General features: G+C 46.4%; 1 protein-coding gene across 1 annotated transcript in view; it reads right to left on the bottom strand.

Annotated features, from left to right (window-relative positions):
• The window catches only part of LOC128690178 (cell adhesion molecule Dscam2-like), a 485658-nt gene that overhangs the window by 18226 nt on the left and 452438 nt on the right, over positions 1-14994 (bottom strand). Inside the window, exons 32-33 of the mRNA XM_070089455.1 lie at positions 1210-1338; positions 323-475 (exon numbers count right to left, since the gene is read on the bottom strand). Of these exons, the coding sequence (XP_069945556.1) occupies positions 323-475; positions 1210-1338 (282 nt within the window). The remainder of the gene's footprint in view (positions 1-322; positions 476-1209; positions 1339-14994) is intronic.

Raw genomic sequence — 14994 nt, 5'->3', positions numbered from 1 at the left:
TCTTGATCTACCTTTCCCCGGCCTTCCCTGACGTACGATCTTCCTCTATATGTCCTCCCTTACCCATGACTTGCCCATCCTAAGATTTCCTTGCAGCCTTATATATTCAACAGTCTTCTTAGACCCACGACCCAGCTGCCCAGTGATCTACCTGTCCAGTGACTCACCTCAATAACACACCGTCTAATGACTCACCTGCCCAATGACTCATCTGCCTAATAACCCACCTGCATAATAACCCTCTGCCTAATAACTCAGCTGCCTAATGACCCACCTGCCTAACGATCCACCTGCCTAACGACCCACCTTCCTAACGACCCACCTGGGATGCGCTCCAGAGCAGCTGGGTCTCGGTGAGGTGAGGTTTTGCGGACAGTGGCATAGTATTGTTCTCTCTGTTTCATGTTCTCCTTGTTGTCCTGTACTGCTGTGCCGGTGCTGTCCCCGCCGCTCTGGGGGGAGGCTGGGGGAGGCTCTGTATGTGGCGGGGGCCGGGGGAAGAGAGATGGGATGGAGGGAGGTGGATGGAGTTTAAGAAGCAAAGAGGACAATTAGTATATGGAAAGTATCATTATGGTGATGATAATTCCTTTCAATGTGCTTATGTCAACTAGTTGGAAAACTTTCCTTTTCTGGTGATATCATCAACAAAGTGTTTTTCTTATGTCCTTACCATTATTATAATTTCAATCTCTATCATCCCGAAAATTCCATCCATTAACATCACACTAAAGCAAAATATTCCACCAGTTTTGCTCCCACTTCATTTCCTTGCCAGTATCAAAACCAGTGAATGATATATAGCCACAGGTACACGGGTATATTATCCCAGCAAGCTCTTTAATATATAAAAGGAACCAGGAGGTGAGGATGTGCAGGGAAACCAAAATCTGAACTGACCCTAAGGGTTTGTTAATTAGGAAGAGATACATAAGACTTAAGGGAAACTCCGATTAAGGTTTCTCAGCTATATATAACATTCCATTAGGGCAGGGAGAAAGTCGCTATCGAAAGTCGATGAACATAGGTGGAACACAACAGTTAGAGCTCAACTTCCACAGACGAATATACGGTATATACATAACTTTATCCAGTCAGACAAGCTTTTCATAGTACTTCAAATCATCCTGTATCATTCTGCTCTCTCCTTTCAATCATCACCGTTCGGGAAAAATTTAGCAGCTGTTCTAAAGGGCATCCAGTACTCACTCTTCCTGACGCAGACGCAGACGGTGATAACTGTGGCCAAGAGGGCGAGAGAGGAAGCCACAACCGGCAAGAGGACCCTAACGTCCGTTAGGTACACGCCGTCCATCACTAGCCCAGGGGGAGAGGGACCTGTGGGAGAGACAAAGGAGTAAGATAGGAAGGAGCATGGTAGACTTATGACACACACACACACACACACACACACACACACCCACACACACCCACCCACACACCCACCCACCCACACACCCACCCACACACCCCCACACACCCACACACACACCCAACCACACACCCACCCACACACCCACCCACACACCCACCCACACACCCCCACACACCCCCACACACCCACACACACCCACACACACCCACACACCCACACACACCCACACACACCAACACACACACCCACCCACACCCACCCACACACCCCCACACACACCCACACACACCCAAACAAACACACACCCAAACACACACACACCCACACACACCCACACACCCACCCACACACACCCACCCCCCCCCACACCCCCCCACCCCCCCCCACCCCCACACCCCCCCACACACACACACGCAACACACACACAACACACACAACACACATGCACACACACACACACACATATTGCCAGACTCACACATACACTCCCCCCCTCCCCCACCGAGATCTCACTCCTTCACCTGATCCCTCCCCTCCCTCTTTCACCCTCCCCCTCCCCACCTCTCCCTCACCCACTTACCCACTTGCTTCACTCTCCTTCCCACTCCCCCTCCCCACTATTCTCCCATATAGCCACAGTTCCTCCTCTACCTCCCCCCCCACACTCTGACATATACAATACTAACCTAACATACAGAATTACATAGGTTTCCCACTCTGAGGCAATCAGGATAAAACAAAAATGGGTTGCCAGAGAGCAACAAGAAAACCCAAGGGACAGGAGGAGGAAACTGCAAAGGAAGATTGGGCAGCAGAGCTCACAAAAAGGGAACAAGAATGGGAAAAGAAACTAGAAGAACTTAGCATGAGAATGGAAGAGAGGATAGACATGGAAAGCAGGAAGTGGGAGGTGAAAGTCAAAGCAGCAGAGGCCAGGATACAGAGTTTAGAAGAGGAACTGGAAAATCTGAAACAGCCTAAAGAACTAAAGAACATTTTGGGATTGACAACAGAGACCGCTACCTCAGCCACAAATAAGGGGACTGTAGGGAAAGAAGGAGCAAAACTGCATGTAGAAGCTCTATCAGTGGAGACTGTAGTAAATGAAAGAGCTAAGCTATATGTGGAGGCCCTAAAAGACCACAACAGAGCCCAGGGAAAGCCGAGAAGGGAAAATGACAGGCCACTGAGCCCATGTACAGTAGCTAGTGAAACTGAAGAAAGGAAAGCTGCAATGGAGGAAATCAAATTGAATGAGGGGATACACAGGGATATGCAGTGGGAGAATGAAAGGGTGAGGTCAGTCTTTGTGTATGGGCTACAGGAAGTTGAAGGGGAAACATATGAAGCAAGAAAACAAGGGGAAAAAAAAGCAATTGAAAGCATCATGAAAGTAATCGGAGAAGACGACATGACCCAGCTGGAAAATTTTCGGAGAATAGGGGGGTTTGTAAAAAAAAGAACCCGGCCAGTGAAAGTGACCTTCAAGGCAGAATCGACTCGGAACAGGATACTGCAGGAAAAAGCACGATTAAGGGACATGCAGGCATACAGGAAGGTGTATCTCGACCGCGACAGAACACAAGACGAAAGGCGGAAACTGAGAGAGATGGTACAAAGGCGAAAGGAGGAAAGAGAGGGGATGGAGAAGACAGACAGGAGATCCCAGACACAGGAAGAAGATCAAATACAACCTCCCTCACAGCTTCCTATAGAAGCCTCCCAACCAGGTCAACCCCAGTGCAGCCAAACACTCTAAACCAAAACACCCATGCCATATCCAATGCCCCCACCCACTACATTACAAACTCCACCCCCACAGCAACCACCCATAGTTCCTTATCAGGTCTCCCACTTCCCCAACCCCAATACACCTCCCAGACCACAGTCTTAGAAAAGAAGTTGAAGGTATGGTATACAAATGCAGATGGAATAACAAATAAGTATGAGGAGTGGCACGAAAGAATCAAGGAGACATCCCCAGACATAATAGCACTCACAGAAACAAAACTCACCAGAATAATAACAGATTCAATCTTTCCACCCGGATATCAAATCTTCAGGAAAGACAGAGGGAGGAGAGGGGGAGGAGGAGTTGCACTGCTCATTAAAAGCCAGTGGGGTTTTGAGAAAATGGAAGGAATGGATGGCACGGGTGAAAGGGACTACTTAGTAGGAACAATCCAGTCTGAGGGACATAAGGTGATAATTGCAGTAATGTACAACCCACCACAGAACTGCAGGAGACCAAGAGAAGAATACGATGAGAGCAACAGAGCCATGGTCGACACACTAGCCGAGGTGGCCAGGAGAGCACACGTGGGGGGAGCAAAGTTACTAGTTATGGGTGATTTCAATCACAAGGAGACTGACTGGGAAAACCTGGAGCCCCATGGGGGTTCCGAAACATGGAGAGCCAAGATGATGGATGTAGTACTGGAAAACCTCATGCATCAACATGTTAGAGACACTACCAGAGAGAGAGGAGAAGATGAACCAGCAAGACTGGACCTTGTATTCACCTTGAGTAGTACAGACATCGAGGATATCTTGTATGAAAGGCCCCTGGGAGCTAGTGATCATGTGGTTCTGTGCTTCGACTACATAGTTGAGCTCCAAGTGGAGAGAGTAGCAGGAATAGGATGGGAAAAACCAAACTACAAAAGGGGGAACTACTCAGGCATGAGGAACTTCCTTCAAAACATTCAGTGGGAGAGGGAACTGACAGGAAAACCAGTACAAGAAATGATGGACTATGTGGCAACAAAATGCAAGGAGGCAGAGGAGAGGTTTGTTCCCAAGGGAAACAGAAATAATGGGAAGAACAGAACGAGTCCTTGGTTCACCCAAAGGTGTAGGGAGGCAAAAACTAGGTGTACTAGAGAATGGAAAAGGTACAGAAGACAGAGAACTCAGGAAAATAAAGAGATAAGCCGAAGAGCCAGAAATGAATATGCACAGATAAGAAGGGAGGCTCAGCGACAATATGAAAATGACATAGCATCGAAAGTCAAGACTGACCCGAAGCTGTTGTACAGCCACATCAGGAGGAAAACAACAGTCAAGGACCAGGTAATCAGACTGAGGAAGGGTGATGGGGAATTCACAAGCAACGACCGAGAGGTATGTCAGGAGCTCAACACGAGATTTAAAGAAGTATTTACAGTGGAAACCAGTAGGACTCCAGGAAATCAGAACAGGGGGGTACACCAGCAAGTGCTGGATGAGGTACATATAACCAAGGAGGAAGTGAAGAAGCTGCTATGCGAACTTGACACCTCAAAGGCGGTGGGACCAGACAACATCTCTCCGTGGGTCCTTAAAGAGGGAGCAGAGATATTGTGTGTGCCATTAACAAAGATCTTCAACACATCATTTGAAACTGGGCAACTCCCTGAGGTATGGAAGATGGCAAATGTAGTCCCAATTTTTAAAAAGGGAGACAGACATGAGGCACTAAACTACAGACCTGTATCACTAACGTGTATAGTATGCAAGGTCATGGAGAAGATCATCAGGAGGAGAGTGGTGGAGCACCTGGAAAGAAACAAGTGTATAATTGACAACCAGCATGGTTTCAGGGAAGGAAAATCCTGTGTCACAAACCTACTAGAGTTTTATGACAAGGTGACAGAAGTAAGACAAGAGAGAGAGGGGTGGATCGACTGCATTTTTTTGGACTGCAAAAAGGCCTTCGACACAGTTCCTCACAAGAGGTTACTGAAAAAGCTAGAAGATCAGGCACACATAACAGGAAAGGCACTGCAATGGATCAGAGAATACCTGACAGGGAGGCAACAACGAGTCATGGTACGTGACGAGGTGTCAGAGTGGGCGCTTGTGACAAGCGGGGTTCCACAGGGGTCAGTCCTAGGACCTGTGCTGTTCTTGGTATATGTGAACGACATAACGGAAGAGATAGACTCAGAAGTGTCCTTGTTTGCAGATGATGTGAAGTTAATGAGAAGAATCAAATCGGATGAGGATCAGGCAGGACTACAAAGAGACCTGGACAGGCTGCAAGCCTGGTCCAGCAACTGGCTCCTTGAGTTTAACCCTGCCAAATGCAAAGTCATGAAGATTGGAGAAGGGCAAAGAAGACCGCAGACACAATATAGTTTAGATGGCCAAAGACTGCAAACCTCACTCAAGGAAAAAGATCTGGGGGTGAGTATAACACCGAGCATATCTCCTGAGGCGCACATAAATCAGATAACTGCTGCAGCATACGGGCGCCTGGCAAACCTACGGATAGCGTTCCGATACCTCAGTAAGGAATCGTTCAAGACACTGTATACCATTTACGTCAGGCCCATACTGGAGTATGCAGCACCAGTTTGGAATCCACACCTAGTCAAGCACGTCAAGAAATTAGAGAAAGTGCAAAGGTTTGCAACAAGACTAGTCCCAGAGCTACGGGGATTGTCCTACGAAGAAAGGTTGAGGGAAATCGGCCTGACGACACTGGAGGCCAGGAGGGTCAGGGGAGACATGATAACGACATATAAAATACTGCGCGGAATAGACAAGGTGGACAAAGACAGGATGTTCCAGAGATGGGACACAGACACAAGAGGTCACAGTTGGAAGTTGAAGACTCAGATGAATCGAAGGGATGTTAGGAAGTATTTCTTCAGTCATAGAGTAGTCAAGTCGTGGAATAGTCTAGAAAGTGAAGTAGTGGAGGCGGGAACCATACATAGTTTTAAGGCGAGGTATGATAAAGCTCATGTAGCAGGGAGAGAGAGGACCTAGTAGCAATCAGTGAAGAGGCGGGGCCAGGAGCTATGACTCGACCCCTGCAACCACAAATAGGTGAGTACAAATAGGTGAGTACACACACACACACACACACACACACACACACACACACACACACACAACACACATACACACACACACATATACACACACACACACACACACACACACACACACACACACACACACACACACACACACACACACACACACACATATATATATATATATATATATATATATATATATATATATATATATATATATATATATATATATATATATATATATATATACAAAAAATATATTCCAGTTTACAACTTATATTCTGCCAAATTGCAAGGTTTCATGGAGAAAGGAAGAAAAAAACAGACACCGATAAGGTAAGGAATAAATGATAAGACAGGTGGGCATAGCTTCACACAACAGTCTTCCAGGAGATCGTCTTTATAAAAGCTAGGTAAATGCTGATGGGCTCTCAGTATGAAAGAATCACCCAGACCCAAACAAGAGGTAGTTCCTATCATAGTCAACAACTCGCCAGAGTAATCTTGAGAATCCAGCAAAGAGCAGAAATTACCAACTTTCATTTTCCAAGTGTGTTCCCAACTTTTAGTAGCATATAACACCATTTCTTCAGTCAGACAACTGCCTGAGCTATGTCACAATAGTTGCTATTGTAGGTGAGTTTACGGCTCATTAATATATAAGAATCACATGATGGATGCCTCTGGATAATGCGGGGAACTATATAATTATTTGTGTGGAGAAGGACCTGTAGAATATACGTGTTGGGTGAGTATAGACAATATGAGGATCTTTTTGCGAAATACAAATATCTATTGGAGTAAAAGTGTGAATAACGACTTAAACTATCTAGGCGCACAATTTCTACCATGTTAGTGCCCTTCAGTATGTCACAAGAACACAAGAACTGAGGTACACTAACCTACTGGCTTATCCAGTAGTGGTTATTGCATACTTAATAATACTTACTTATGTATTTGTCTAACCTACTAACACCCAGGTACCCATTTTAATGGGGAACATAGACAACAGGTGGAAAGAAACACGCCCAATGTTTCTACTCTGGATGGGAATCGAACCCAGGCCCTCGCCGTGTGAAGCGAGAGCGTTAACCACCAGGCCACCAGAGCCATACTTAAGAATACTTAATAATACTTAATAATACTTAATACTTACTTATGTATTTGTCTAACCTATTTTTAAAGTTACTCAGCTTACCTACGTAGCAAAGTTCATTATGGAAACAAAGAGACAAAGGGGATTGGCACTTTCTAAAAGTAAACTCCTCATAAGAGGATAAGATCTAGGGACTAATGCTGTAGAAACTGTCTAGGAATATTATGTAGAATTTCCGGACAACAGGAGATCTACAGAAGAGACAGATCGAGTGAGTGAAACAGAAAGAGGACTCTAGCGTGAGACAGACGTAGTGGGCAAGGTAGGCAGGAGAGATCATTAAGCAGAGAGGTATTAAACCGGTGTCCTTACTAATCCTCATGAATACAGACATCTACATCACAAATTAATTTTACATCTCCTGCAGAATTGATTGCATAATCAGGTTCTCCTTCAACTGATTCTCATTCCTTACGAAAGATGGCCAGGCATTAAAATTCTTCTCCAAGCTGAGTAAAAAATTTGCATACTGCTCTCCCAGGCTCTGAGGAGTGAGAGGGATTGAGGAGTGAGGGAGATCTAGTTACGGAGAGAGAAGAACAATTATTGTACATGATTTTTCTTGTATTTCTATGTCTCTATGTCTCTGTGTCTCTGTATATCTGTCTCTGTATTGTTACGCTTTTATTTGGATGCGTAACATAAATAAAAAGTCCTGGCTCCTAAAGGGTAAATGACCTGGTAAGACTAGGGGCATTTAAATTATTTAACATTGAAAAGAAACCACTCTGGGGCCAGCTTGCAGCTTCACATTAAATGTGGAACGTTAATTAGTCAATATTATTAGGTCTCACAAGCTCACCTATACAAAAATGTAATATATTAATATTAAAGTAACATATACAACCTACAATCTACAACTACAACACCTTTACTCATTCACTAGCACACTGCTACTAGTGAGTAACACAAAATATATAAACATTTATAAACAAGGAGGCTCCATGACACCCCCCTCCCTTTCTGCTGGTCTTTTTACCAGCAGGCAAAAGCGTCATATGAGTACTCTCCCAAAACTTACAGGCCTCTGCACACTAGGGTTTTACAGGTAAGTTGATGCATTTTCTATACATGACATAAAATTAATTTCCCATTTTCTTCCTTGACTAGCTGCACCTGACATGGTCCAGCTAGCTGAGTGAGACTGGTGGTCTAGGGGAGGGAATATTACGCAGTGTGCTACACTAAAAATATTTTATAAAAAGTGCTCCACAGTTTCGGGATTATTCAACTGGACGCGTATTATTCCTGGTCAGAATAGCCAGGTGAGAGGATAGTGAGCCTCGGTGAGGTGTTTTGTCCAGTAGGTGAAGCACAGCAGAGGGAGGAAGATGTGGTGGTGTGAGTAGGTGACTGGGTGAGGTTTTTGGTGTATTTTATTTCATATTTGAAAGCAGAGATGTAAGAAAATGGACGCTAATGTTGTTTACAGAGTTTCTCAATTAAAAATCATGTCATTAAAGCGGGAACTTTGTTTATATAAAGCGCATGTTTCATTTTTGCAAGCAGAGTTGCGTAATAATGAACAGTAATGCTGTTTAAAGAGAAGACTTTCTCAGTTTATATTAAGTTTACTTGTATAGAATTATTGTGTATACTATTTATGTAATTAATATGTACAGAGATAACCTAGTCAGCTCTCTAACCTTCCGCCTGGGAAACACAAAATTCTCCAAAAATAAGAAGACTGCATCAAGCACTGTCTTGGTGCAAGTTACTTGTACATAGAAAAAACACAATAAACATTTATCACCTTAAAGGCTATATGAGAGCACTTAAACACAAATAAAACAACATATGGAATAAACATACAAAAAAGAACACCCCACCTACTTTCGCCTGACGACTTCTCCCAGCCGCCGTCCTTCTTATACTGCCCTACAAACAAACACTTCACCTGCTCCTGTCTCCTGGCGACTCTGACTCACCAGGAACAATACGCGTCGGTTTCAGAATAATCCCGGAATTATGGAGCATTTTTATAAAATGTTTTTACTGCAGCACACTGCGTAATAGTATCTCTATGTCTCTGTATCTATCTCTGTGTCTCTGTATATCTATGTCTCTGTGTCTCAGTATCTTTCTATTCTGCTTAGTTAAGCGGACAATTCACATCTGTGTCTCAATATGACGCTTTTCTTATCTTATGTCTGGTCTAAATTCTATACCTTTGCGATAATCCTTCAGCCTCAGCCCTACCTGCGCTATCACCACTCCCTCCACCCAGTCACCACCACCAGCACTATCACCACTCCCTCCACCCAGTCACCACCACCAGCACTATCACCACTCCCTCCACCCAGTCACCACCACCAGCACTATCACTGTCAAGTGGGTTTTCGATAACGTGGATGGGTAAAAATACTCACGTAGGCTGGTAGTACTTATAATATATAACGGGAAGTATGGAAAGCGCCAACAGCCGACCTGCCTCTCTCTGCTCCCTATCTTCGACTGACCCACATACAGGGTGAGGGTGTTTGAAATCCTGCTATGGTCAGCAGCAATATGAATACAGTCAATGATTCACACAGACGGTTGGTAGTGAGTCATCTACTGGTACACTGGTTACTGGTAACTGGTTACTAGGAACTGGTACTACTACTGAGAGCTCGGCGACGCTAACGTATGTCGTCCCGACATACAGCTACTACAAACTAGAGACGGCAGGTGTACGGCTTGGGCTGATTCTATACAATGTCAAAGTACACAACAATTGAACATTATAACATACATAAGTAGAATATTGGAATGGAAGCTTACATAATTGAAACTGTAATAAAACTGTAATGCAATACAAGGTATAATATAGCACAACTCATCGAATGAAACTCAACGCTGGGATTACACAATAGAAGTGATAAAAAAATTTGATCGATAGATCAGTATTCATGTGATCTATGGATTCTGAGGAAGGAATATATGCAAAGAAAGAAGTGTTTAACAGAAAGGCAGATTTGGTGCACTCAAATCTAGACTGTTAACTCTCAGAATTCGGAGAGAACGTGAACACAAAAAAAAAATTCTTGAATACTGATAAGTTGATACTGTAATTATTCATCTATACAGGTTATTTACATTTAACCCCAACTCTGCTAGGGTGAGATTGATATATGCAGAATGGGTGTCATCTCTGGGAGGATCAAACTGTTCCACTGGCTAACTCATGCTGTATTTGAGGCAAATCTGAATTGGTAGTTACAAATGATACTTGAAGATTTCTCAATACCTGTCATGTACATAGGGAATAACGACATTCAGGTTGATCTTCTGACTGAGTATCAGAGGTAGAGAGTACAGGATCAGGAGGATTGTCAGAGTCTGTCACATTAGTCTGGGTTGGAGCATCATTATCATCACATACTAACTTCATATGATCTAAATGCGATTCTTTATACTGACCAGTACTAATTTCTCTAACCTTACACTTATTGCCAGTGATATGTTCAACTACTCGATAAGGACCCACAAACTTTTGATCAAGCTTAGGCATTGCAGACGTTTTGTTAAAGTTAGTCAGCATAACTCTCGAACCTACTTTGATTTTGGATGGCTTTGCTCGAGTGTTTGCGACTCTTGTAAATTCTGCTGTTGATTTATGAAGTGTTTCACGGATTCTTCTAAAAACACTTTGAGCTAAGCTGGTACGAGTTGCTATGAAATCATCAGGGTTGTAATTTGGTTTCAGATTAGAATATAGCAACTCATAAGGCAAACGTTTATCTACACCATACAATGCATAATGTGGAGTGTCACCTTTAGAAACATTGTAAGCAGAATTTATAGCACAATGCACATCAGGTATAACTTCATCCCAAGTTTCACTGTTGGGATTGATAGTGGCTCTCAAGACATCAAGTACTTTCTTATTGGTACGTTCCACTAACCCATTGCTGGCAGGATGATGAGGAACAATGGTGGATTTAGAGATCTTGTACAAGGTGCACAAATTTTCAAGAATCTCAATTACAGAATTCACCTCCATTATCTGTTACTAGGGACTTAGGGGTGGTATGCCTGCAGATAATGCATTCTTTAAAAGCTTTAGCTACTGTCTCGGCAGTCTTATCTGCAATAGGAGCTAACTCACAATATCTGGTGAAATGGTCTACCATAACACACAGATGTTTGTTGCCTTGGAGGGAACATTGGAAATTAGTTAACAAATCTAGCGCAACTCTTTCCCACGGTTCGCTAGTGGTTGGATACACTTGGATTGGATTAGGACCATTAGCATTACCTTTATGTTGCATGCAGACACTACATTTCTTAACATACTCAGAAATATCAGTTGCCATACGAGGCCAAAAGTATTTCAATCTGGCTTGTTTTACTGAACGATCCATATCAGGGTGTGCAACACCTGGTACATCGTGAACTAGCTGTAAGGCTACATTCACTAGTGACTGTGGAATTGCTAACTGGTAAACTCTTCTGCTAGGAGTGCCCAACTCGGCTGTTCGATACAGTAATTCTTGGTACATGACAAAGTCACTGATGGGTGCTGGTGGCTTCACAGTCAGAATAAGATCTTCCTGGAGCAGGTGGCGGGTGGTGGTGGTGGTTGTGGTGGTGGGGGCAGTGGAACAAGCTGGCCCTGTGGGCTCTCACTGCCACGCACTTCTCACCACACACAAGGTGGCTTAACTAAATCACAATGCCACATGGATGATGAAGACCACTCTTACCAGCATTCAAGCACAAGCAATATATGAGACAATACTTCAGAGGAACTTGCGTGGCTTACTTCTCTCTCTCAGCTGGGTTAGGAAGCTGGGCTGGCTGACAGGCTTAACCCAGGAGAATGGCTGACTGGAAGATGTGTAAAGATGCACACAGCATGAAGGAGCAGGTGGACGACAGGAGACAGGCTGGATGATAGGCTGAGGCAGGCTGACTAGCATTCACTTCTACAGTCTGGCTTATTGACTGGCTTAATTGCAAAATCCGGGTCAACCCCTCGAAGATTGAAGCAATTAGCACATGAACTAAGCCAGGAAGCTTGAAAAGTGGCTGCAACTGGCTTGCAGGCTGGAGTACACAGGGTGGTGTGGTGAGGGTAAGCTGCTAGCTGGAGGTGGCTGAGACGGTTCACCTCTGACCTGCCGGCAACCCACAAACAGTCTTCTAACGTCTGAAATACGCTTAAATCCACGCCCACACCGGTGCCACCATTTGTCAAGTGGGTTTTTGATAACATGGATGTGTAAAAATACTCACGTAGGCTGGTAGTACTGGTAGTACGTATAACATATAACGGGAAGTATGGAAAGCGCCAACAGCCGACCTGCCTCTCTCTGCTCCCTATCTTCGACTGACACACATACAGGGTGAGGGTGTTTGAAATCCTGCTATGGTCAGCAGCAATATGAATACAGACAATGATTCACACAGACAGTTGGTAGTGAGTCATCTACTGGTACACTGCTTACTGGTAACTGGTTACTAGGAACTGGTACTACTACTGAGATCACCACTCCCTCCACCCAGTCACCACCACCAGCACTATCACCACTCCCTCCACCCAGTCACCACCACCAGCACTATCACCACTCCCTCCACCCAGTCACCACCACCAGCACTATCACCACTCCCTCCACCCAGTCACCACCACCAGCACTGTCACCACTCCCTCCACCCAGTCACCACCACCAGCACTGTCACTACTCCCTCCACCCAGTCACCACCAACAGCACTGTCACCACTACCTGCACCCAGTCACCACCACCAGCACTGTCACCACTCCCTCCACTCAGTCACCACCACCAGCACTGTCACTACTCCCTCCACCCAGTCATCACCATCAGCACTGTCACCACTCCCTCCACCCAGTCACCACCACCAGCACTATCACCGCTCCCTCCACCCAGTCACCACCAGCAGCACTGTCACCACTCCCTCCACCCAGTCACCACCATCAGCACTATCACCACTCCCTCCACCCAGTCACCACCACCAGCACTGTCACCACTCCCTCCACCCAGTCACTACCACCAGCACTATCATCACTCCCTCCACTCTGTCACCACCACCAGCACTGTCACCACTCCCTCCACCCAGTCATCACCACTCCCTCCACCCAGTCACCACCACCAGCACTGTCACCACTCCCTCCACCCAGTCACCACCACCAGCACTGTCACCACTCCCTCCACCCAGTAATCACCACCAGCACTATCACCACTCCCTCCACCCAGTCACCACCACAAGCACTATCACCACTCCCTCCACCGAGTAACCTCCACCAGCACTGTCACCACTCCCTCCACCCAGCCACCACCACCAGCACTATCATCACTCCCTCCACCCAGTCACCACCACCAGTACTATCACCACTCCCTGCACCCAGTCACCACCACCAGCACTGTCACCACTCCCTCCACCCAGCCACCACCACCAGCACTATCACCACTCCCTCCAACCAGTCACCACAACCAGCACTATCATCACTCCCTCCACCCAGTCACCACCACCAGCACTGTCACCACTCCCTCACCCCAGTCACCACCACCAGCACTGTCACCGCTCCCTCCACCCAGTCACCACCAACAGCACTGTCACCACTCCCTCACCCCAGTCACCACCACCAGCACTATCACCACTCCCTCCACCCAGTCACCAGAACCAGCACTATCATCACTCCCTCCACCCAGTCACCACCACCAGCACTGTCACCACTCCATCACCCCAGTCACCACCACCAGCACTATCACCTCTCCCTCCACCCAGTCACCACCACCAGCACTATCACCACTCCCTCCATCCAGTCACAACCACCAGACACTGTCACCAATCCCTCCACCCAGTCACCATCAACAGCACTGTCACCACTCCCTCCACGCAGTCACAGCCACAAGCACAGTCATCAGTCCCTCCACTCAGTCACCACCACCAGCACTGTCACCACTTCCTCCACCCAGTCACCACCACCAGCAGTATCACCACTCCCTCCACCCAGTCACCACCACCAGCACTGTCACCGCTCCCTCCACCCAGTCACCACTACCAGCACTCTCATCACTCCTTCAACCCAGTCACCACTACCAGCACTATCATCACTCCCTCCACCCAGTCACCACCACCAGAAGTATCACCACTCCCTCACCCCAGACACCACCACCAACACTATCACCACTCCCTCATCCCAGTCACCACCAGCAGCACTATCACCACTCCCTCCATCCAGTCACAACCACCAGACACTGTCACCAATCCCTCCACCCTGTCACCACCACCAGCACTGTCACCACTCCCTCCACCCAGTCACGACCACCAGCACAATCACCACTCCCTCACCCCAGTCACCACCACCACCACTATCACCACATTCCCACCCAGTCACCACAACCAGCACTATCATCACTCCCTCCACCCAGTCACCACCACCAGCACTGTCACCACTCCCTCCACCCAGTCACCACCACCAGCACTATCACCACTCCCTCCACCCAGTCACCACCAACAGCACTGTCACCACTCCCTCCACCCAGTCACCACCACCAGCACTATCACCACTCCCTCCACCCAGTCACCACCACCAGCACTATCACCACTCCCTCCACCCAGTCACCACCACCAGCACTGTCATCACTCCCTCTACCCAGTCACCACCACAAGCACTATCATTACTCCCTCACCCCAGTCACCACCACCAG

This window comes from Cherax quadricarinatus, chromosome 2 (assembly GCF_038502225.1).
Source record: "Cherax quadricarinatus isolate ZL_2023a chromosome 2, ASM3850222v1, whole genome shotgun sequence".
Lineage (NCBI taxonomy): Eukaryota > Metazoa > Arthropoda > Malacostraca > Decapoda > Parastacidae > Cherax > Cherax quadricarinatus.
The sequence above is the reverse complement of the archived record's forward strand: the minus strand, read 5'-3'. Positions and strand labels throughout refer to the sequence as shown.